Raw genomic sequence first — 24,148 nt, 5'->3', positions numbered from 1 at the left:
ACCATCAGTTGTTTTGATTGCAAGTCTGTATATGTTTATATTTGTTGAATGACTTGTAATGTATTCGTTTATGCTTATTGGTCTGTATCGGAACATGACACCCCGAGTTTTGATTATAATGAAAATACATTTCTTTTATGAAATGCTTTGGTAAACATTGTTTTATCATGTTTTGTTTTTGGGAACAAATTCCGCAACTCTTTCAAATCAAAAGGATTTACTCTGAAAATATTTTTAAAGCATAAAGGAAAAACGGTCTTTTCTGGCCGAGATTTTGGGGATGTCACAGTTGGTATCAGAGCATTAGTTTAAGCGAACTAGGAATTTGTAGGATTTCTAGACTTAAACTTAGAATGCTAAGTGAAGTTTTGAGATGTGTGTCTGTTGTGTTTTAGACACGAGCACTGGTTTATTTTAGGAAAGTTGCCTAAAATGCTTTATGTGCTAAATGTTATATGTTGCCATATATGATATTATTTGTTCGGATCTATGGTCTGTTGCCGACCGGATCTAGAAACCTTATGTGTGTAGGATTCTAAGCGTGCGTCTACGGTATTAGAACTAGCATGTAAACGTTTCGGTGTGATAAGGAAGATTTGAATATCTACCATGATTGAGGATCTAATTTCACCTTATTGGGTGTGTAGATCAAAATGGTGAGAACAAGAAGTGGAGTTGGAAATGCTGATGAAAACAGGAATCAACCACCAGTGATTGAACAAGTACCTGTCGTAGCAGCAGCACCTGAGCCAATAACCATGGCTGGTGTGCAAATGATGATTCAGACGATGTTGGATCGTCAGATGGATGAAACTAGACGGTTGCTTCAACAGAATCATGAAGAACTGTCGATTCGTGTGGAAGAGCCTGAATTAAATGAAGGGCACTCGGAAGGTGGAAACTTCAGTGGGTCTATTGGTCAAGCCAACCCACTGATAGTTAGGCAAAACAACCATGATGGAAGGAATGATGGAATAGGATGCAAGTACAAGGACTTTCTAACTTGCAAACCATCGACCTTCAATGGAAAGGAGGATCCGATTGAAGTTATGGATTGGATCTCCGAAATGGAGTTAGCCTTTATGACTTGTGGCTGTAGAGGCAAGTTGCAGACTATCTATGCCGTGCGACAATTCCGAGGTGGAGCTGTTCGTTGGTGGAACACTCTAGGGAAGACGTTGAGCCCTAATGAGCCACTGCAATTGTCATGGGCAGAGTTCTAGGTGCAGTTCAAGCGCAAGTTCTGCTCGGCTCAAAATTTGTTGGAGTTGGAGAACAAGTTCCTGACATTGACGAAGGGCAGCATGTCAGTTGATGAATACACCAATAACTTCACCGATAAGATGGAGTTTGCCTTGCGTATCGTTCCAGATGAGCTGACAAAGGTGGACCGGTATGCGAAGGGACTCGCATGGGAGTACGAGGTGCCAGTACGTCACGCACTTACTCTAGAGGCAGCTATCTGGGCTGCCAAGTCTATTGAGAACATGATCAAGGGAAGAACCACCTTCAAGGTTGAGGTTGGTGAGAAAAGAAAGTTTGAGGGAACATCTGGTTCCGGTAAGAAGGGCAAATTTTCGAAATCTGATTCGAAAAAGTTTGGTGGAGGAAAAGGAGGCGAAGCGAACTGGTGTGATAAGTGTAAGAAAAAGCACTTTGGGAAATGTAGCGAGGATGTAACCTGCTACAAGTGTGGAAAGGTTGGACATTTTGCCAATGAATGTCCGAACAACAAAAGGATGTGTTTTGGTTGCAATGAAGAGGGACATATTTTGAAAGACTGTCCGAAGAAGAAGGAGGCAGCTAGGCCCAACATTCCACCAAAGCCGAAGGCGAGAGCCTTCCAGATGACACTCGAAGCTGCGAAAGATGAAGCTGATGTCGCTTCAGGTACCTTTCTCGTAAACGAATTACCTGCTCAAATTTTGTTTGATTCTGGAGCTAACTACTCCTTTATTTCGCATGAGTTTGGTAGAAAGCTAGCTTTGCCTGTTGATAGACTAGATAATGCTTTATTAGTCGAAGTAGCTAGTGGCAAGTTTGTACCTGTTAGCCATTGTATGAAAAACATCTTAATCGACCTTAATGGGAATAAGTTTCACGAGGAATTATTGCCTATCGAGCTAAATGGTTTCGCCATCGTGTTGGGAATGGATTGGCTTAGCGCCAATGATGCCGAAATTTTGTGCAAGAAGAAGATAGTTAAAGTAAACCCGCCTGTTAAGGTGTATGGGGACAAACGCAGAGTGAATTCTGAAATCATTTCTCTAATGAAAGCCAGAAAGTGTTTGACCAAGGGATGTACATCATATTTAGCATTCGTGATTGATGCTAAGAAAGAAAAGAAGGTGATGCGGAGCATTCCAGTGGTGTGTGATTATTCGGAAGTATTTCCCGAAGATCTTCCTGGATTACCACCTGATAGACAAGTAGAGTTCAGAATAGACTTGTTACCAGGAACCACGCCAATAGCAAAAGCACCCTATCGATTAGCACCGACGGAGATGAAAGAGCTAATGATGCAACTTCAGGAGTTATTGGACAAAGGTTTCATTAGACCTAGTTCATCGCCCTGGGGAGCTCCAGTGTTGTTCGTGAAGAAGAAAGATGGAAGTATGAGAATGTGCATCGATTACAGAGAGCTGAACAAGGCAACAATAAAGAATAGATATCCGTTGCCGAGGATTGATGACCTATTTGATAAATTGCAAGGTTCGAGCTATTTCTCGAAGATCGATCTAAGGTCAGGATATCATCAGCTAAAAGTAAGAGAGCAAGATATCGAGAAGACTGCATTCAGAACTAGATATGGACACTACGAGTTCTTGGTTATGTCGTTTGGACTAACCAATGCTCCGGCAGCGTTCATGGATTTAATGAATAGGGTTTGTAATCCTTTCCTTGATAAATCCGTGATAGTGTTCATAGACGACATTCTGATTTATTCGAAAAGCCAGGAAGAGCATGGCAGACACTTGCGAGAAGTGTTGGAAGTTTTGAAGCAGGAGAAGTTGTATGCGAAGTTCTCCAAATGTGATTTTTGGATTCGTGAAGTCCAATTCTTGGGTCACGTGGTCAACCAAGAGGGGATAATGGTTGATCCAGTGAAGATCGAAGTTGTGATGAAGTGGGAACAACCGAAAAGTCCCACGGAGATTCGAAGCTTTTTGGAATTAGCCGGATATTACCGAAGGTTTATCCAAGGTTTTTCCTCGATCGCTACTCCATTGACAGCTTTGACCCACAAAGGAGCTACTTATGCTTGGAGTGATAAGCATAAAGAAGCATTCGAGAAGCTAAAGAAGAAGCTATGCGAGGCACCGATACTTTCTTTACCTGATGGAGTTGAAGACTTCGCTGTTTATAGCGATGCGTCTGGGGTTGGATTGGGTTGTGTTTTGACCCAAAGAGAAAAGGTGATAGCATATGCGTCTCGACGGCTGAAAGAGCATGCAAAGAATTACCCGACTCATGATTTGGAGTTGGCAGCGGTAGTTTTCGCTCTGAAAATATGGAGGCATTACCTTTATGGCACGAAGTGCAAACTTTTCACTGATCATAAGAGTCTCCAATATCTCTTTAATCAGAAAGAATTGAATATGAGGCAACGAAGCTGGCTAGAATTACTTAAGGACTACGACTGCGAGATACTTTACCACCCCGGTAAAGCTAATGTTGTTGCTGATGCTCTCAGTCGGAAGGTCAATCTTGAAAGGAAAAGGCCAAGAGCGTTGAGAATTGAAGTTGTCTCGACCATTGTGGAAAGTATAAAGAAAGCTCAAGAGGAAGCTTCTGAAAAGAATGACCGAAAGGAGGAACGTTTGGGCAAAACGTTGGTGTTTGGTACAAACGGTCATGGACTGAAGGTATTCCAAGATCGTATTTGGGTACCTAAGTCAGGAGAAATTAGGGATCTTCTAATGGAAGAAGCTCACAAAACCATGTACTCAATTCATCCTGGTAGCACTAAAATGTATAGGGACCTGAAACCCTAGTACTGGTGGCCAACGATGAAGCTTGATGTTGCAAAGTATGTGGCTGAGTGTGTGACTTGTGCGAGAGTCAAGACACAACATCAGAAACCTTACGGGAGTTTAGAACCATTGCTTGTGCCTATGGGTAAGTGGGAAGACATTGCTATGGATTTTGTCACTAAACTGCCCAAAACAAAGAATGGTCACGACATGATTTGGGTGGTCGTTGATCGATTCACTAAGAGTGCGCATTTCATAGCAGCCAAGGAGAAATGGTCTATGGAAAAGCTTGCGAATTCTTACGTGAAGGAAATTCTGAGGCTTCACGGTGTTCCGTTAACGATTGTATCGGATCGTGATAGCCGTTTCACCTCAAGGTTTTGGAAAAGTCTACAAGAGGAAATGGGTACCAAGTTATGTTTAAGCACAACTTACCATCCGCAGACTGATGGTCAGAGTGAAAGAACAATACAAACACTTGAAGATATGCTGAGAGCATGTATCTTGGAATTCCTAGGTAATTGGGATGAACATTTACCTTGGGTAGAATTTTCCTATAATAATAGTTTTCACTCGAGCATTAAGATGGCACCTTATCAAGCTTTGTATGGACAGAAGTGTCGTACGCCGTCTTGTTGGCTTGAGGCTGGGGAAAAGCAGTTTATGGGACCGGAGTTGGTTCATCAAACTGCTGAAAAGTTGAAAATAATCAGGGAAAGAATGTTAGCAGCTCAAGATCGTCAAAAGAGCTATGCTGACAAAAAGCGAAGACCGATGACTTTTGAGATTGGAGATTCGGTTTTGCTTAAAGTCTCGCCGTGGAAGGGACTTATAAGATTTGGTAAAAGGGGAAAGTTGAGTCCAAGGTTTATTGGACCGTTTAAAGTTCTTCAGAGGATTGGGAACCAAGCTTACAAGCTCGAATTACCCGAAGAACTGAATGGAATTCACAACACTTTTCATGTGTGTTATTTGAGGAGGTTCACGGGAGAAGTTCCCGATATAATTCAAATTTCTGAATTGAGAATTGATGAGAACAAAAGGTTGATTGAAGAACCAGAGGCAATTGTTGACCGAAAGACTAAGAAGTTGCGACGCAAAATGGTTGGGTTAGTGCTTGTCCGATGGAAACACATGAATGGGCCGAATCTCACCTGGGAGACGGAGAGTGACATGTTGAGTCGCTATTCGCATTTGTTTGTTGATGTGTGATTCCGGGGACGAAATCATTCTAAGGTGGAGAGAATTGTAACGCCTGTGTTTCCGGGCTTGCCATTTTTAGCAATGTAATAGTCTAGGTTAACCTCTGTAACCCGTTTTAAAATAATAAGATTGTATTATTTAAGTATTGTATGTTTTGTGCTTAATTGCTTAATTATGTGGTTTGATTAATTAAGAATAAAAATAAGCGTCAAAATTTAAGTGTAAAATAAACTTAATATCTTTGAATAATGTTGTAGTAGTTGAAACGAGGTTTCCGAATATATTTAGAACGCCCAAATCTGACTTCGTATGAGGAAGTTATGATTTATCGAAGTTTCGGCTTAGCGGTGAGCAGCCTGTTTTACTCGATTTGAGATCGAGGGGTTTTTAGCCGAAACAATCTAAATGAGAATCGGAGATCTCATTGTTGGTATCAAAGCGATAAAAAGTTAGGCGAGAACGGACGTCAAACGAAGAAGTTATGAATTTATAACGAAGTTTTTCTGTCGCGGCCTATTAAAAATAAATAATAAAAATAAAGTCAAAATTAGCCGACGGAGTCTAAACGAAAGTTGTAGAGCGTAGTCTCACCTTCGCGTGGATATAAAGAACGTCGAAAACGGAGTTCGTATCAAGAATATATGAATTTCCGAAGTTTATTAAATATTTGGTAATTAAATTTAAATGGAAATTCGGAGGCATTATCCGAAGACGAGTCACCGGTCCGATCCGACGTACGCCCCGCGTACTCCGAAGAGTGTCGACATTTCGGATGACGCATGCAGTGACGATTTCGGAAGCAGTACGCGCTGCGTACTGCAGTACGCCCCACGTACTCCGAGGCTCCAGCCTCCTATAAATAGGAACCGAAGGCAGCCGAGTCTTTTGCCAATTTCTTCTCTTCTCTCTCCCGTTTTGCATCGTTTTGCGTGCCAGAAATATCCCGAAGCCCCGATATTATTCTCGAGCCCCGAGGCAAGTCCCGAGATCCCGAAGATCCCGAGAAGTGCGGTTCCCGAGCCGAAGCTCTGCCCACGAGAAGTTCGATTTTGGAGAGATCTTCCAGATCTGCCGAGGATTACTACTTCTACAAGTCGTAGTGCTGTCCGATCATCTTCTGATCAAGTGAGTGTATACTACCTTTCATAAACACGATAATAATACAAGTTTGGTTCGAGTGTATTAAGTATATTGTTGTTTATAAGTGTGAGTGTGTAGTTACCTTCTTCCAAATACAATAATATGAAGTATTTTAAATAAAATACGTGCTATGTGTATATATTTGGTTGTGTTATGTGTGAATGTGTATTCACTCTCTTCTATCTCATAGATATGATTTATTCTCTATGAGATATGTGCTATGTGTGTGTGTGCCTCATCTGTTATGTGGATTATGTGTTGATTAAAGCATACTATACAGGTTTTCAAAACTATGTATAAAAATGTATATTTTATCTACTAATATGTTGGGTAGAACATGGGTAGATAGTTGGTGTGTAATAAACAGATGAGAGGCCTCGTTGTTGTTTGATTGAGTCATCTAGCGGAGTTTAGATGACGACCACTGGCTATTCTAGACAGTCTTGTGGAAACATTAGCAGGTTCGCCACCTGTAGGTGTTAATGAACTCGGGTGTTCATTTGCTGTACTCCATCCCCCTCATGGTTGCCTTATTTGACTTATATTGCTGAGGTACCCCCGAAGCATGTGTTGTTGCCCCGATGAAATATTCTTAGACTAGGACCCTTGTGTTAGCTGTTTTAGGGACATAAAGTGAGAATAACGGGAATGGGTAATTGGGTTATTGTTGGTTGGTGAAAATCAAATATGATTATTTATTGTGGGTTGAAAACCCTATATGCTCACCAGGCTCCCAAGCCTGACCCACTCAGTTTTAATTGTATTACAGGAAGTGGCGCGGGGGCATGAGATGGATGAACCATCAGTTGTTTTGATTGCAAGTCTGTATATGTTTATATTTGTTGAATGACTTGTAATGTATTCGTTTATGCTTATTGGTCTGTATCGGAACATGACACCCTGAGTTTTGATTATAATGAAAATACATTTCTTTTATGAAATGCTTTGGTAAACATTGTTTTATCATGTTTTGTTTTTGGGAACAAATTCCGCAACTCTTTCAAATCAAAAGGATTTACTCTGAAAATATTTTTAAAGCATAAATGAAAAACGGTCTTTTCTGGCCGAGATTTTGGGGATGTCACATTTCTGTCGCCAGCACAGATTCATCGAGTCACCTAGCCGACTCGTCGAGTCCATTCATTAATCCAGTCAGCGAATCGTGATCCTAATCGACGAGTCTAGGCGTCAAATCGTCGAGTATCTCTCCTTAACTCAAAATAAATGATTAAAATAAAATACATGGGAATTCGGATGTTACAGACTTCATATGAGGAAGTTATGATTTTTCGAAGTTTCGACTTAGCGGTATGCAGCCCAAAGTTCGAATATGAGATTAAGTGGTTTCTAGCCAGAACAATCTAAACGAGAATCTAAGATCTTGTTGATAGTAGTCCAACAGTAAAAAGACAGACAAAAACGGACGTCAAATGAAGGAGTTGTGAATTCCTAACGGAGTTTTCCTGTCCCGGCCTACTAAAATAATATAATAAAAATTTTAATCAAAATTAGCCGACGGAGTCTAAACGAGAGTTGCAGAGCATGATATCACCTACGCGTGGATACAAGGAATGTCAAAAATGGAGCTCGTATGCGAAAGTTATGAATTTCTGAAGTTTTTGGCGCAAACCCCAACACTGTGTCAGAGTTCACGACGTGAACTCAGTGCTAACATCTTCTGGAGCCTGACAGACTGAACATCACGAATACGCACCTGATGACGTCCAAGGCCACAACGTGAAATGATGGTTCACGAAGTGAAACTCGAAAAATCAGCCCTATAAATAGAATCGAAGGGCAGTCGGTTTTGGTTGCTATTTCTTACTCTCTCTCTCTCTCTCTCTCTCTCTCTCTCTATATATATATATATATATATATATATATATATATATATATATATATATATATACCTTCTCCAAGCCATCTGGAAGCACCCCCAAAGCCCCGGTATCATCCTGACACCCGAAGCGAGTCCTGAAGCCCCGAAGATCTCAAGGAGATAAGAGTTTTCGAGCCGAAGTTCTGCCCGAGAGAAGCCCTATTCGTGAAGATATCCCGGTTTCACCGAAGAATACTGTTTTTTGAGTCGTAGTGGTGTCCGATAATCGTCTTATCAAGTGAGTGCATAGTCCCTTTCATGAACATGATTTTAATACAAGTATTGTTTGAATGTATTAAATATATGTTTTTTGTGAGTATTTGATGATGTCCGAATTATGTGTTTAAGAACATACCTGATTTTTATGATAATTTAGGTTAAAGAGTAAACCTAAGGTTTGTTATAATGGTTATGGGCTAGTATCTCTTTATGAGTACGAGCGAGATATATACGGAGAATAGAACTTTAAAATATGTCATTGATCCGGAAGCATGGATTAGACATAGTTATTCGTCCCTAGTCTGAGAGTATGGATTGGACTTAGTTAATTGTCATTAATCCGGGAGTATGGATTAAGACCTAGTCAATTGTCATTAATCCGGGAGTATGGATTAAGACATAGTCAGTTGCCCTTAGTCTGGGAGTATGGATAGGACATAGAACATGTCATTAGTCTGGGAGTATGGATTTAGACATGGACCAATTGTCCCTTATCCGGGAGTATGGAATGGGCACAATCATGGACTTGAGAATATGGATTAGATCTGGGAGTAAGAGTTAGAATTTGAGGTCCAGGAGTGTGGATAGTCTCGTTGAGAGGATTGACGGGGTGGGGGTAAGAGTTGGTTATATATATAGAGAAAATTTTATATCGTGTGAATTCTAAATTATATATATGTTATAACATTGTGGGATTGAAATCCCTATGTACTCACCAGGTTTTCCAAACCTGACCCACTTAATATTTTTATATCACTGGTATCGATACAAAGGCACGTTACACTGAGAGATTAAAGAGATGTATATCATTAGTACAGAGGAATGTAAGTTCGGTTTATGCTTATGTGTCTGTATTGACCAGGACATCCCAAATGTTTTAAAACGAATAAAATACATCTCTTCGGAGATGCTTGGATAAAGTATTTATCATGTTTTCCGAGAACAAATTCTGCAACAGTTTTCTTTAAAAGATTATTCTGATTTTAAAACAAAGCATAAAGAAGTTGGTCTTTTCTGGACGTGAAATTTGGGGATGTCACATAGGGTGTCCCTTCACTATTCTTTGACGTTTCTCCTCTATATGATCACCCCGACGAGGTTTGCACAAGCTACCACTTTCACAATTTATAAAATTGTGGATGTTCTTGATTTTTTCTTTTACTATGGAAAATTTGGGAAAATTTGTACCCTTTTTCATAGACTAAGATTCTTGAAAACTTACTCCTTCATATTGAGGAATCAGTTAAGACAATCATATGATGAACAATTTTTATTTTACCAGGTAGATGGTCCTCATAAGTTAACCATTTAGACCCTAATAAACCTTTACCAAGTTATGCGTATCACTAGTTTTGAATGTGTAGGAAAGTGGGCAAACACATGGAAAACGACATTGCCTGACATAGGAATTGGCTTAAAGTATGTTGCTATTTTTTTTACTATTTACCGTAAAATAAACTATTTATTGAGACAGTTTATACATTCATACGATATAAGTATATATAAATAACTATATATGAATAAGTAAATTTTCAAACTACTTGAATAGTTTTGACTTCACTTTTCTTACAATTAGTACCTTCTTTTTTAACGGAATCAGGTACCGTGGCTATTGCAAATGTCGGGTAAGAAATGGTAATCGTTACATTTTTTTCCTTCTTCATTCTAAAGTTTATAACTTTACATACCTTATGGATATGGACTCTTCTTTTGACTGTTGTTTCAAAAGAAATAGTCGGTCCAAGTACTTACTTTTTCTCTTTCCAAGTTTATTCCTTCATGCATTTTCATCTTTGGGATTCTAACTCCATACTTCTTCATTACAAAATTGATTACTTCCTTTTTACAGTTGTTGCTGGTTTGTCTTATACTAATTGTAAAATCAACTTCTTGATCTTTTTACATGGGCTTTCTTCAAAGAGTTTGGGTAGAACGCTTTTAAATTCAACTTTCTCTATTTGCAGCCGAATAAGCCCCCAGTCCAAATCGTGATTGGTATTCCAACTGTAGAAAAAGACGTTGTTTGGGTGATAACCCAAAGTAACCATCACATCTTTTAGAGTTCGAAGAGATAGATTATTAATTTCTAAATAGTCAACATATTGCACAGTGGGACGTATATATAAACGCAATGGACTTGTTGTGAATTTCTGGTCATGGATAAGTTTGATTGTGAAGTACATCACATTATAAAACACATATTCATTGTCTGGATGAAAGATTACATTGGGCTTTCGTATCCTCCATATAATTCGTTCTCCTATCATATCTTACTTTGATATAATGCATGGTAATAGATATTGCTCTACTCTCAGAAAAAAGCCAGGGTGGTGTTAGTATGTGGAATTGTTGCACAAATATAAAGGACCTGCTTGGCATTAGGTTTCATGGGCAATGAGACGTCGCCACCCATCTTTATAGCAATGTGAATGAAAGGTTGCCCCTTTTTTCTCTTTTGGAACAACAAATCTAACATATTCCTACATCACTCATAATGTCACATATGTCCCAGACGAGACTTGAAACTTGAAAGGTCACCCCTTCAACTTCTTACTCTAATCGGCATAAAAGAAAGGAATAATCAGAATGAATTTGATTTTTTTTACCGAATACTACTTTACTATAGAATTAGCAATTGAAAGATTGAGCTAGAATATTGCTTCAAATTTAGATTGGCTGAGTTGCGAGAATGATAAGGCACCTGGTCCAGACGGTTTTTCTTTCAAGTTTATCAAACATTTTTGGTTGATCATACAAGAAGACATCATGTGTTGTGTCAAACACTTTGAAGCCTTTGGATGCCTTTATTGGGAAGTAATTCTTCATTCATATCGCTTCTTCTAAAAGTAAAAGATCCTCTTATTCTTCCGGATTTTTGTCTTATTAGCCTAATTGGGTGTGTATACAAAATTATCACTAAAGCCCTTGCTTCTAGAATTAAGAGAGTTGTTGACTATGTGATTGATGAGGTGATATGACCTTCATCAAAGGTTGTAACATATTGGATGGTTCCTTGATTATAAACGAGTTTTATTCATGGGCTAAAAAGGTGAAACATAAAACTTTTCTTTTCAAAGTCGACATTGATAAGGCTTTTGATTCCATCAATTGGAATTATTTTTATTCGGTTATGAGGCAAATGGAATTTGGTGAGAAATGGATCTTTTGGATTAGAGGTTGTCTTTCCTCTTCTAGAGCTTCGGTCCTTGTTAACAGTTTTGCTACAAAGGAGTTCCCAATCATAAAAGGAGTGTGCCAAGGTGATCCCCTCTCTCCGTTTCTCGTTATCATCGCCATGGAAGGCCTCAATGTTGATATGAAATCCACTTACCAAAATGATATTTTTCATGGTGTCAAAATTTCAAATGGTGGGCCTACTATTTCCAACCTCTTCTACGCGGATGATGCCCTTTTCCTTGATAATTGGTCTAGTTCAAATTTCTCCAATTTGACTAGAATTTTGAAGTGCTATCATGCTTCTTCCGGGCTCAAGGTTAATTTTCAGAAATCAAAGGTTTATGGTGTGGGGGGTTTCTAGTAATGAAGTTGTGGCTTGTGCTCGTATCCTTGGATGTTCGGCTGCTTCTTTTCCTTTTCCTTATCTTGGAGTGCCCGTTGGATGTAATATGACGCTAAAGAGAAACTGGCGACCCATGATTGATCAAATTAACATCAAACTTTCTTCCTAGAAAGCCAAAACCCTCTCGTTTGGTGGGCATCTTACATTGATCAAATTGGTTCTTGACAGACATCCTTTGTATTATTTTTCTCTTTTCAAAGCTCCGCTCTCTACCATTGATGAAATGGAAAAAATTAGGAGAAATTTTCTTTGGATAGGAAGTGAAGAAAAAAGCAAAATAAATTGGGTTGCTTGGAGATCCGTTCTCAATCCAAAATATGTGGGTGGTCTTGGAATTGGTTCGCTTTTCTCCTTGTATCTTGCTCTTATTGCTAAATGGCTTTAGAGATTCAATATATACAAGGATGCGCTTTGGAGAAAAGTTATATGTGGCTTACATAATTGTCATCATAAACCTTGGACAAGTTGGGCCAATAAAACATTACCCAGGGATTTTGATTTTGGCTAATATTTTGAAAGTGATTCCTTACCTTAATGAGTTGGGAATCGAATTCAGTTTTTGATTGATGATATGTAAACAGATTTGTTGGTGAAGAACATGTCGAAGCCGAAGCTACAGTTGCTGAAAATCATTATCCACTTAGGTGACCATTAAAAAAGGAAAAAAAATCATAAACTTGGTTAGTAGAGGTTTTTTTTTGACCAAATCTCATGATTTTCAGAAGGTTGACCAACATTATCCTTTAAAATTGACAAAAAAATATCTGAAGGTTCATGCTAGAACTTAAGTTAAAAACATAAGGGAGCTGATCCATACACAACAATTTTTCTCCATACACAACAATTGGTGTTTTAAAATGTTGTATTGTACAACTATATAATGCATGAATTGTTGTGTATGACAAAAAAATGTTGTGTACAAATCACTTCCCAAAACATAAACCTGGTTAGTTTACACTCTACACCCATTGCAAACATTATTTAGGTTGGAAGGCATATAATTACACCCACTTCATGTTTAATATAATAAGTTTACATAATAAATCTTAAAGAAGCTGGTACCTGCTAAATAAGTTGTTTCTCCTTCCACTTATTTGATGACTGAACAGTGCAAAGAGTCATGAATCTCAAGTTTTTCACCTTATGACAATGTATATATAGAGATTAATCAAGACAAGGAAAACAGAACTATGTAAAAGTTATTACAATACTAAAAATCATGAGATTTATGATTATATTCAACAATTCAATAATGAATTTTATACTTTAGGAATAAATGGAGCACCAATAACCCACCCTCACCCTCCTTTTCTTGTATCCACCCTTACTCCTAATATATCAAGCAAGAAAGAAATTGGAAGAAATCAAATATGCTCAAGACAGCAAACCTACCTTTGGTGAGCAAACTGCTTTTTGTGTAAGAAATACATACCGATACCCAATAACACAGAGGGGGTGTGTTGGTTTTGAGAGGGAAAGTATTTCATACCAAACTTGTTTTTCTTCAACCATCTTAACATAACATCTCTCTTCACCAGACTGCTTTAAACAAAATATGAATGAGAAACTTGATACGGAGTTTAGAAAAATGCTTCAAAAAAAAGGTTTCTATGGATTTACACAAACAGATACATGGTTTTTGATAGAATAAGTTCAGAATTATCTCATCATGTCAAATTCTTGGAGACTTTTGACTCTTACATTGGTGATGGTTGTAATACTTTATTTTGGCATGACCTTTGGTGTGGAAATTCGCCTCTTGCTTCTCAATTACTGTCGCTATATCAACTTGATGAGAGAAAGGTGTGTTTTATCTCAGAGAGGTTTGTTGATGACCATTTTTCAAGGTCTATAGAAACATTATCCTAACAGTTAATTGGAGATTAATGAGTTAAACAGGTTCCAAAGGTTGCTCGATGTTCGATTGGATCAAAACTTTTGGCGGATGGTTTGTTTTATGTGCATGATCTAAGGAAGCAGATCGACCAAATTTTTACTATTCCGGTGGACAATCCGACTGTGTGGACCAGGCTGGTTCCGATCAAGTGTATCGGTTTCGTTTGGAGGACTTGTTTGGGTCGAATACCTTCAGTTTTAGCTCTTGCACGCGGGGGTATTAATATCTCGTCTATCGCATGCGTCATGTGTTCGGGAGGTATCGAAGATACGGATCACCTGTTCGTCAAATGTGCCTATGCTTGTGAGGTGTTGTCTTGGATTATGGCTTGGTGTGGCATTGAGGATCAACAATTTACAAAGGTTACTGATTTTGTTAATTTTTCTGCAAGTTGGGGTAATTGCCCTCGGAAGAGGAAAATCTTGATTGCCATTTTCTATGGCTTCATTTGGTGCCTTAGGAAGACACGAAACGATAAAATTTTCAAAATGGTGGTGATCTCTCCCCCCACGGTGACGGATAACATGTATTTGCTTGTTTTTGATTGGGTGAAATTTAGAGGAGGGTTCGGGAATTGTAAATGGACTGTTGATGTTGCTCTCCGTTTAGCATTTTGTATTTTTATTGTTTCTCTTGCCTTATCTAGGCCTTTCTAGGCAGTGGCCTTTTAAAATTCTGTCATTTCCAAAGAAAAAATTTAGATTGGATGATATTACGATTTCCATCTACAATTAAGAGAAAGAGGGCATAGGAAATAGATATGGATCCGAGAGACGGTATATCTGTGAAGACAGATGTTATATACACATTAAAATCGATTTGTATCCTTGTATCTTCTATCTGCGGCGAAGCATACAAATTCTTCTAGTTCAATTTAAAAAAGAATCATGTTCTAGTTATAAAACACTTATTCAAAAAATTGTTCACCAATTTAGTACTTTATAGATACACAATCCTTAACAATAATTTGGGTTAGCATTGAACTTTGGAAAAAAAAACTTTTTAAAATGTTTTTAAGTTGCTAACAAACAAATTTTATTTTTTAAGAGGAACATATTTTTTTTCTGTATGTTTACCTGCTATTTTAGGTTAACAAGTCACTTAATTTTCCAATTTTACACTTTTGGCATCGATGTTAATTTTTTTTACGAATTTGGTTTGTATATTAAAGTTATTATGAACTTATCCCAAGTTTAAGTTATTTTACAAATTTATTTTTCTATAACTTTGTTTAAACATTTTTAGAATTTTTTTACAATCTTTCCTAAGATTTTTTTCTCAGTTTAATTTTAAAAATTTATCTTTATACAACCTTTTTTTTTCAAGAATTCATCCATGCATTACAACTTGTTTTACATTTAAAAATGTTTTAAACTTGGGTTAAAACTTTTTTAAAATTTCTACACTTTCACATTATTTTAATACAACTAATTTTAAACAAAAAAGTATATTGTAAATGTTTTTTAAAAAGTTATAATTTTTAACTAGAAGTTTAAAAAAAATTTATACAATGTTTAAACTTGTTTTATATTTTATTTTTTTACACTTTCATACACTAATAATCTTTAAAAAAATATGTTTTTTAATGTTATAATAAAAAGCTATGAAACAATTTAAAATAGTTGTAAAAAATGTTTAGAAAAGGTTGATTGATAGTTATGAAAAAAGTTGTATGAAATGTAAAAAACAACAAAAAATTTATAAGAAAAGTTAAGTTGTAGCAAAATTAAATTTATAAATTAAACTGATTCTGAGATAAATTCATAATAAAAATTAATGTTAAGACCAAATCCGTAATAAAATTTAGAATTTATGTCAAAAAGTATAAAATTTGAAAGAGAACCTTAATAGTAGATGACATATAGAAGTAGGAGTTATTACCATTTTAAAAAATAAAATTCGTTTATTTGTTAGCCACTTAAAAACATTTTGAAAATATTTAATTCCAAAATTTAGTGATAACCTGGGCCTACTAAAACATTGGTTCAGTGAAGCTTTTAAAGATACTAGAGGATGTTTGCATCTAGGAAGACACCTTACCTTTTTCACGCGTATATGGACATTTAAGTTTGCCTTTTTTCTTAGTTTGATTGATCTGATTCCGCGTGGAAACTTGAAAGTTTCCTATTTGTTTCACAGAAAATATATAATATACCCTATTGATAGAGACTCCTTTTTTGGACAACCAATGTCACAATTAGACTCCAAAAGCTTTTTTAAATGAGTAATATATAGAACAACCATTTCCAATTCTAATTACTACTAGTATTTTGCCTAAATATGGAATCTGAATCATCCTCCTTACAATGGCCACAACCTTGTCGCCACTTTAAATTTCCTGAAATCCGATCAGCAACCAGAAACTTCGATGAATCACTAGTTATTGGGCATGGGGGATTCGGAAAAGTTTACAAAGCTACCATTCACGATGGATCAAGTCTTGTTGTTGCTGCCATTAAACGACTGGATTCCAAGTCCGATCAAGGAGCCGATGAGTTTTGGGCCGAAGTGAAGATGCTTTCCAAGTTACGCCATTGTCACTTAGTATCTTTGATTGGTTATTGCGATGATGGGAAAGAAATGATCCTTGTCTACGAATATATGCCTCATGGATCACTTGAAGATCATCTCCACAAACATTCTACTCATCTATCATGGCTTCAGAGGCTCAAACTCTGCATCGGTGCTGCTCGTGGGTTAGATTACCTCCACACGGGTACAGGCATCGAGTTCGGAGTCATTCATCGTGATGTGAAGAGTGCAAATATTTTGTTGCATGAAAGTTGGGCTGCTAAAATAGCGGACTTTGGGTTGTCCAAGATAGGCCCAAAGGATCAGCCTTTGAGTCATGTATTGACTCTTGTGAAAGGAACTTTCGGGTATCTAGATCCAGATTACTTCTTAACTGGAAGGTTGACTAGAAAGTCCGATGTTTATGCTTTTGGGGTGGTTTTGTTTGAAGTGTTGTGTCGGAAACGTGCATTGGATGTAAGTCGTGATAAGGAGGAGCATCACAGTTTAGCAAGATGGGTAGAAGATTGTATCAAAGAAGGCACTTTGAAGCATTTGATTGATTCTGATATAAGGGATCAAATATTACCAAAATGTTTGAAAGGGTTTGTTCGTATTGCAGAGCGTTGTTTGCATAGCAGTAGAAAACATCGTCCTACAATGGCTGAAGTTGTGGTTACTCTTGAGTCTGTATTGGCCTTACAAGAGAAAAACGATAATTCATTGCAATCGGGGAGTAGAACAATAATTGGTAGAATGGTTGATATGTTACCATTTGCATATAATGCAGAGAATTCAGGTATTTCACTATTTTCATGTACATTCATCATGAATTCATATGTAACTTTTTTTATATAATCTTTACTTTTACTGTATATTGTTAGGTTGGGTTGACAAGAACACTTTTAGCCCTTCAACCCCTGGTGTTGAAATTGCTGTTACTGTTAAAAAAACACGCCAAGAAAGCTTTCAAGGACATGATGAATGGTTGGTAAGCATCAAAAAGGGTATATATATATAATCAAATCTGTACAATAAGAATTGAAGACATTGTTTCTAATTTTTTTACTTTGATTTGATGTTGCATGCATGCAGGGATCTAGAGCAGTAGATTGTTTCACAGAATACGGTGAATGGAGTAGGTATAAACTAGAGGAGGTGATAGGTACAGGAAGCTCAGGTGTTGTGTGTTCAGCATTTGATACTTTTGTTGGAGAAAAAGTAGCTATAAAAAAGATAAACGACATTTTTGAACAAGGCTTTGTTGCCACTCGCATCCTTCGTGAGATTCTGCTTCTTAGGCTCCTTCGACATCCAGACATTGTGGAAATAAAACATATCTTATTGCCTCCTTCCAGAAGAGAATTCAGTGATATATATGTTGTGTTTGAGCTTATGGAATCCGATTTACATCAGGTTATAAAAGCAAACGAAAAGTTAACACAAGAACAATGTCGCTTCTTTCTCTATCAGCTTCTTCGAGGATTGAAATACATGCACTCAGGTTATTATAACCTATCATCATCATTAATTACCATACCTGTGCTTACCTTTTATATTCTTTTCAACTTTCTCCATTCTCATTGTGAATGAATTGGTTTCAGCAAATGTGTTTCATAGAGATCTAAAACCGAAAAATATTTTGGTCAATGCTGATTGCAAGGTCAAGATATGTGACTTTGGTATTGCAAGAGTTGTCTTCAATGATACACCTACTGCAGTATGCTGGACAGTATGTCACTAACATTAACTCACTTGTTAGAGTAATTTAAAAACGATTGAAGAACACACTTTTCCCAATCTCTTGCATTTGATATGTGTAGGATTATGTTGCAACAAGATGGTATAGAGCTCCTGAATTGTGTGGATCTTTTTTCTCTAAGGTGAAATTTATACTATTAGTATTACTCTAATTAATACCAATCTCAAATCACAAATTAATATATCCTTCAAAAGTAGGAATTCTTAGTATTAACTTTATCCTTTTGACTTTTTGTATGTGTAGTACACACAGGCTATAGACACATGGAGCATTGGTTGTATTTTTGCAGAACTTTTAACTGGAAAGCCTCTCTTCCCTGGGAAAAGTGTGTTTCATCAGTTGGATTTGATGACTGATCTTTTGGGAACACCATCAACCGAAGCTATATCCAGAGTCTGTGTCTATAATTTGAATATCTGTACTTCATTTTATTATATATATATATATATATATATATATATATATACATTGATATTGATATAACACAATCAGATACGACATGAGAATGCAATGAAATACTTAAGCAAAATGAGGAAGAAAAAGCCGATTCCCTTCTCCAGAAAGTTTCCAAATGCAGATCCACTTGCTCTTCGATTATTAGAAAGAATGCTTGCTTTTGATCCTAACAATCGTCCTACTGCTGAAGAGGTGCGAATTGAATACTATCTTATCAACATTCTTTTATTGTTAATTTCCTTATTGAGAAACATGTTTTGATCTTTTCATCTTTTGTCTCAGGCTCTTTCGGATCCATATTTTAAGAATTTGGGTAAAGTTGAGAGGGAGTCTTCTTCTCGACCTATCACAAAGAGGGAATTCGAGTTTGAAAAAAGAAGACTAAGCACAGAAGATATACGTGAACGTATCTACAAGGAGATTCTTGAATATCATCCCAATATGTTGAAGGATGGATGCGAACAACCAGGCTTCATGTATCCAAGGTATGTATATATATATATATATATATATATATATATATATATATATATATATATATATATATATATATATATATATATATATATATATATATATATATATATATATATATATAGCTTTATCATTGTTGTATGTATTCTGTTGACTTACGTTGACCTCGTTGGTTCATAGTGCTTTTGACAAATTCAAGAAGCAATTTTCTGATAAGGAGGAGCATTACAGCAAGGGTAAAGTTGCTTCTCCCCTACTGAGACGCCAGTCCTTATCTTTGCCAAGGTAGTTTAATTTATAGCTTGGATGATAAATTAGATAACTAGTCCATATATATGGTAGATTAATTTTTGTTAATCAAGTTATGTTTTTGGGTGTTAGGGCTTCCATTTTATACCCAAAAGAGACTACACAAACTAGTTCAATCAAAGAATCCAGGACACAATGCATGACTTCTGAGATGCCAAATTCCATACCACTTCTACAATTTCCTCAAAGTACTCAAGGTTTGATGATTCAGTGAATGAGATTATATTTGTATTATTCTTATGTCATTGGTTTTAGTGATAGCTTTGCTAGTAGGTGGGAGGTGATTCTTGGTGTTAACTCTTGTTGTAAAAGTATACAAGGAAGAACCCCTTAAAATTCATATATTTAAGCTTACAAATGAGTTGTAGTTTTTATTTTTTACTTATTTGAGCTTTTAGTTGACTCGACTTTATTAAATTAAGTTGAATTGTATCGGGTTTGAGTTCCAAGTACAAAAAGGGTGTATAACTAACTGGTTGACCTTGAATTATTGGTTAAGATCTTATAAGAATGTGAATTTTACTCTGTAACCCATTTATGTAAGGGATAGTTGCAAAAAATAGCAACATGCTTTTCCTTATTTGAAAAGTCCACCCAGTTATAGCAATGTACTTTTGGAGAAGTTTTTATTAAGACATTGTGCTTTCAAAAATCTACCCAATTATAACAACAAAAAATTCTTCCTATTTGGTTGATATTGCTATAATTGGGTATATCATTTCTTGCAATCACCCCTACAACAAATCCTAGAAGCACCAATGATGTATACGGGGTGGTTATACATAAGGCATAGGGTGTTTGTACATTGGTGGGTTCCTTGGTAATTTTACAATAATAAAAGGATAAATAAAATAAAATATCTTGTAACAAAAAAAATATATCAGAAAGATGATCCGAATGAAAAAAAAAATTATATAGAAACAAAAACTTGTAGATTAACCAAACCACAACGAGTTACTCTAATAATGGTCAATTTATAAGGGCCTAACAAAGTATAACTAACACCCACTATTCCTTCATCTGGGATCAAATCAAACTAGTAAAACAATGCAAAATCTATTGTGTTTAATCTTACACTTTGATTCCATTCTTTGAACCCGTTATGTCCCTAATCAATGATTAAAAATTTAGCAAGAATCAGATGATTTTACATTGGTTACAGTAATAAGTTACTTTCTCTCAAAATGCATTCAATTTGATCATAAATGAAAAAGAAAAAAAATCAATCAAAAAAGAAAGAGTTTAAAACAAAAAGAATTAAGACCAATGTAATTGAAAAATTAAAATTAAACGCGCCAGGTAGGGGTCGAACCTACGACTTTCTGCTTAGGAAACAGACGCTCTATCCACTGAGCTACAGGCGCTTTGTTTGTTCCTTCTACATAAACATATAATAACTAGGGATCCGATACTCTGTTACATTTTTCTTTTTCCGCCAGATAATAGGAAATGTAACTTTGAAAATTTTCGGACACTACCAGCTGCATCACGACTTGCTAAAGAATACGAGTCGAACGCCACAACAAACCTGCCATTCTCGTGCGATTGCTTGATTCTGAAGCTCAGAATTGTCGTTATAAAGGTGCGATTTCTTCCTTTTTTTTCCCATTTTCGTTTATTACTTTGAAACACCGTAGAAATGGGTTTCAATTTTGATATTCTTTTTGCTATTTAGACGTTCATAATGTTTAAGATGTTCGTTTCCGTATCATTCCTCTGATTTTTCCTTCTTGTAACTGTAAGCATCGTAAATTAGGGTTTTGGTTTTAGCGGCCTTTTGCTTTTTTAAATGCCCCGCTGATTGTAAATTAGCATCGTAAGCTTTGTTAATTAGGTTTTTGATTTTAGTAGGGATTTGTTTTGGCTTTTAGGAGTTGATAATTGTAATTAGGTTACTTATTGCTGCTACTTATCACACACATACATACTGTTTGTGTTCTACTCGTGGTTCAGTCTTTTGCTACTACTACTTATCTGCTCGTGTGTTGTTGCTCATCTGCTCTTGATTCAATCTTATTGAGGGATTTACATGCTTATGGTTCTTTGATAGACATTTATTCAAGGGAGATTGAGAATATGTGTTACTGATTTTGTGACAAGTGCATAGTAATTTGTATACTGATTTGAACATGAACAATCTCAACTACAAACTGAAGTGGAATCTCAATTTTAACCTACAGTTGGATCTAAGTTGAATCAATGCAACATCTTTACTTTAGGACAAACAGTGAAGGAGTAACCTCTTAATAAGAAAACCAAACTACTTTTTTGAATCAGATTTTCTCAAGGCCATGGAGGATTCCATTACACAGTTCTGTGATGGTGTAGCTCGATTCTGCAACCACCTTGAATCCAGCTCAGCCGCCCTCCTCCAGTCTGTCAACCGCCGCTCCATCCCTTTCGGTAATTCTCTCTCTCTCTCTCTCTCTCTCTCTCTCTCTCTCTCTCTCACACACACACACACACACACTTGCTCCCTTTTGTTTATAAAGATTGTTACTTTATAGTTTATATCTAATCTTTTTTTGTTTTTCTTTTTACATTATTAGATTCTGCTTCATTATCATTTGTGCAATGCCTGAACCGAAGAGTATCAACTGCCACCAGTGACCTCAACCTCCTTGAGTCCATGTCCTTTGACACTGTCTCATTTGAGGAGTTGCTTGGACACTGCAATGAGGTTTACAAAAACAATCAAAATCAAATTCTTCAACTTGAGGATCACCTTTCTGCTTTTGGATATGTTCCTGGTATGCATGATATTCTCCTATTACTTTAATGGTTGAGAAATAGCAATGTACTTTATTTTTTATACATAGTAGAAAACATAACCTGAAACTTGTAAAGCGTTTTCAAGTTTCTTGTTACACATTCCTACTATTGATAAGGAAATATAAGTAGGTTGATATTACGTGTAAGTAATTGTCAGTACTTTGTTATTTTGTGTAAATAAATGTAAGTATGTTGCTATTAGTGAAGTTATTAATCTAGTACTATGTATGTAGAAGTGGAGATTGATGAACCTGAAGAGGACTTCATAGATTCACAACCAAATACTAGTTTGGATTTCAAGAACAGCATGGAAGATGATTCTTTGTATCCTTAAAAGTTATAAATAATTAATTAAATTTCATTTTTGTTCCAAAAACAAAAGTTTCTCTTACAAAATAAGGACCAAATCTGATAAAGAAAACTTTTAGGAACCAAAATTGCAGAAATCAGACCATAAATGTAATTTACTCTAAATGTTTTAAATTTCTTACTTTTTAATATGTAATAATGTGATATCATTACATTTCTTAACTTTTTACTTAGATTCGAAGATACACTGAGTTTGCAGAATCTTGGGATTTCAAATGCTTCTCTTGCCACTATTGTATCTGAAGGTTAAGATCTCAATGATTTTCTTGAATTTTTATTTTCAAGGCCATGAAAAATTAATTAAAATTTGTCAATATCATATTTAACTGCAGGTAACAAAAAGATTGAGATGGATGGATTATATGAGCCAGAAATAGATATCCCAGAAGTAGAAAGTAAATTTCTATAATCAGCTCTCTCTTTTTTTTTATTTATTTATCTTTTTCTTATTTCTAACATGACAAACATCTTTTTGTTGCCATTATGTGAAATAAAAGATGAACGAAATGAGTTGAAGCCATTTCAAGATTCTAAATCTCTAATATGTGTACCTAAAGATGCTTATGAAAGTCTTCCTTCATATATGAAAAGTTTAGCATCATGGGAGGTATATATTCATATTACATATCTGTTACAAATTTAGTGTTCATAATTTGATTGAGAAATTGTGATTAAAGATTATGAATTTGTTATTTTATAGGATTTGATTCATGCTGTTGAGAAGATGAACTTAAGTCTGGAAACCAAGAATGGAAATTTCTTCACTCAAGATGAAGTTTCATTACTGGAATTAGGTGGGTGTGACAGTTGACACATTCTTTCTTGTTTTGAGTTTTTGGTGGTAATTGAATTTGTTTTTGTTTTTAATTTTGAATTTGGTGTTTGTGAATGTATTTTTAGGGCATAAAACAAGATCGTATTTGCTGTTATTGGTGAAGATGAATTGCATAGTTGTGGAGACCATTGATGGGTTGATTTCTTATAGAGTGTTGTAGGCACTCACTCTTACTAGGCAGAGGGAGAATTATCAATAATTTGTGTGTTAAAAGAGTGGCTATAAATAAGCAATATTTGTGACATTTTGAGTGTGTGTGTGTGTGTGTGTGTGTGTGAGAGAGAGAGAGAGAGAGAGAGAGAGAGAGAGAGTGTTTTTAAGAAGGTGAAAGCCACATTGGCTTTTTGTGATAAAACATCTTCATTTTTAGGTGATGTCAAATCAACATCATATTGTGAATTAAGTTTTTTATTATCTTTTAGTATATGAATGTTTTAATTTTACATTCTTACTTTTTAAATATTAATTTCATTTTTTATAACTTTTTAATTATAATTTTTAGTAATAAAAATAGATTCACAATAAGATATGATTATATATACTTAGGTATACAAACTAGTCTTGAGCATAACAAAATTATGGCCCGGCATCAGTACAGCATACCATCAGTCAATTGTGTAGTTTCATTTGAACTTATGCACTTGACATCATTTTCAAAGAACATGAGTTGTGCAAAGAGTTTGAATTTGTTTTTGAAAATTGTGGATGTCAAGTATGTATAAGTTATGAGCCACTATATGCATATGAATAAGCTATATTATTAACAAA

General features: G+C 35.9%; 3 protein-coding genes and 1 non-coding gene across 6 annotated transcripts; 3 read left to right on the top strand and 1 right to left on the bottom strand.

The window, feature by feature from the left end:
- Positions 1-13,627: 13,627 nt before the first annotated feature.
- On the top strand, positions 13,628-14,548 carry LOC145056992 (uncharacterized). Its single transcript, XM_079004740.1, has 2 exons — positions 13,628-13,798; positions 13,895-14,548. Exons 1-2 carry the CDS (start codon positions 13,628-13,630, stop codon positions 14,546-14,548), a joined length of 825 nt encoding a protein of 274 aa, XP_078860866.1.
- Positions 14,549-16,111: 1,563 nt separating this feature from the next.
- On the top strand, positions 16,112-19,825 carry LOC145091693 (mitogen-activated protein kinase 15-like). 2 transcript variants are annotated; one of them, XM_079029472.1, is made up of 10 exons: positions 16,112-17,202; positions 17,288-17,394; positions 17,499-17,907; positions 18,008-18,135; positions 18,227-18,286; positions 18,409-18,558; positions 18,658-18,813; positions 18,904-19,106; positions 19,276-19,380; positions 19,477-19,825. In XM_079029472.1, the coding sequence occupies exons 1-10, from the start codon at positions 16,173-16,175 to the stop codon at positions 19,616-19,618; spliced, it is 2,490 nt and encodes an 829-aa protein (XP_078885598.1). In that variant the 5' UTR covers positions 16,112-16,172; the 3' UTR covers positions 19,619-19,825. The 2 variants fall into 2 exon arrangements, with proteins under 2 accessions (XP_078885598.1, XP_078885602.1); XM_079029476.1 differs by lacking the exon at positions 16,112-17,202 and having other exon boundaries at positions 17,288-17,390.
- Positions 19,826-20,695: 870 nt separating this feature from the next.
- On the bottom strand, positions 20,696-20,768 carry TRNAR-CCU (transfer RNA arginine (anticodon CCU)). The gene has a single exon. It is a non-coding gene; the product is annotated as a tRNA-Arg (tRNA).
- A 64-nt stretch (positions 20,769-20,832) lies between these two features.
- Positions 20,833-23,823, top strand: LOC145069277 (uncharacterized). Of its 2 annotated transcripts, none has more exons than XM_079016220.1 (9): positions 20,833-20,986; positions 21,682-21,807; positions 21,954-22,154; positions 22,410-22,500; positions 22,720-22,790; positions 22,878-22,940; positions 23,043-23,152; positions 23,246-23,339; positions 23,446-23,823. In XM_079016220.1, the coding sequence occupies exons 2-9, from the start codon at positions 21,696-21,698 to the stop codon at positions 23,538-23,540; spliced, it is 837 nt and encodes a 278-aa protein (XP_078872346.1). In that variant the 5' UTR covers positions 20,833-20,986; positions 21,682-21,695; the 3' UTR covers positions 23,541-23,823. The 2 variants fall into 2 exon arrangements, with proteins under 2 accessions (XP_078872346.1, XP_078872353.1); XM_079016227.1 differs by having other exon boundaries at positions 20,840-20,986; positions 21,585-21,807.
- The last annotated feature ends 325 nt before the right edge of the window (positions 23,824-24,148 follow it).

Source organism: Lactuca serriola, chromosome 1 (assembly GCF_051521515.1).
Source record: "Lactuca serriola cultivar US96UC23 chromosome 1, Lser_US96UC23_V15, whole genome shotgun sequence".
In the NCBI taxonomy this organism is placed as follows: Eukaryota; Viridiplantae; Streptophyta; class Magnoliopsida; order Asterales; family Asteraceae; genus Lactuca; species Lactuca serriola.
The sequence above is the reverse complement of the archived record's forward strand: the minus strand, read 5'-3'. Positions and strand labels throughout refer to the sequence as shown.

What these genes read in the sequence shown, in the direction of transcription:
- LOC145056992 (XM_079004740.1), top strand. Translation starts at nt 13,628, where the DNA reads ATGGTTTTTGATAGAATAAGTTCAGAATTATCTCATCATGTCAAATTC. An exon ending in ATCAACTTGATGAGAGAAAG is followed by an intron (nt 13,799 to 13,894) that starts GTGTGTTTTATC and finishes TGAGTTAAACAG; the next exon opens with GTTCCAAAGGTTGCTCGATG.
- LOC145091693 (XM_079029472.1), top strand. Translation starts at nt 16,173, where the DNA reads ATGGAATCTGAATCATCCTCCTTACAATGGCCACAACCTTGTCGCCAC. An exon ending in CCAGGCTTCATGTATCCAAG is followed by an intron (nt 19,107 to 19,275) that starts GTATGTATATAT and finishes GTTGGTTCATAG; the next exon opens with TGCTTTTGACAAATTCAAGA. An exon ending in CAGTCCTTATCTTTGCCAAG is followed by an intron (nt 19,381 to 19,476) that starts GTAGTTTAATTT and finishes TTTGGGTGTTAG; the next exon opens with GGCTTCCATTTTATACCCAA.
- LOC145069277 (XM_079016220.1), top strand. Translation starts at nt 21,696, where the DNA reads ATGGAGGATTCCATTACACAGTTCTGTGATGGTGTAGCTCGATTCTGC. An exon ending in TGCCACTATTGTATCTGAAG is followed by an intron (nt 22,791 to 22,877) that starts GTTAAGATCTCA and finishes ATTTAACTGCAG; the next exon opens with GTAACAAAAAGATTGAGATG. An exon ending in AAAGTTTAGCATCATGGGAG is followed by an intron (nt 23,153 to 23,245) that starts GTATATATTCAT and finishes GTTATTTTATAG; the next exon opens with GATTTGATTCATGCTGTTGA.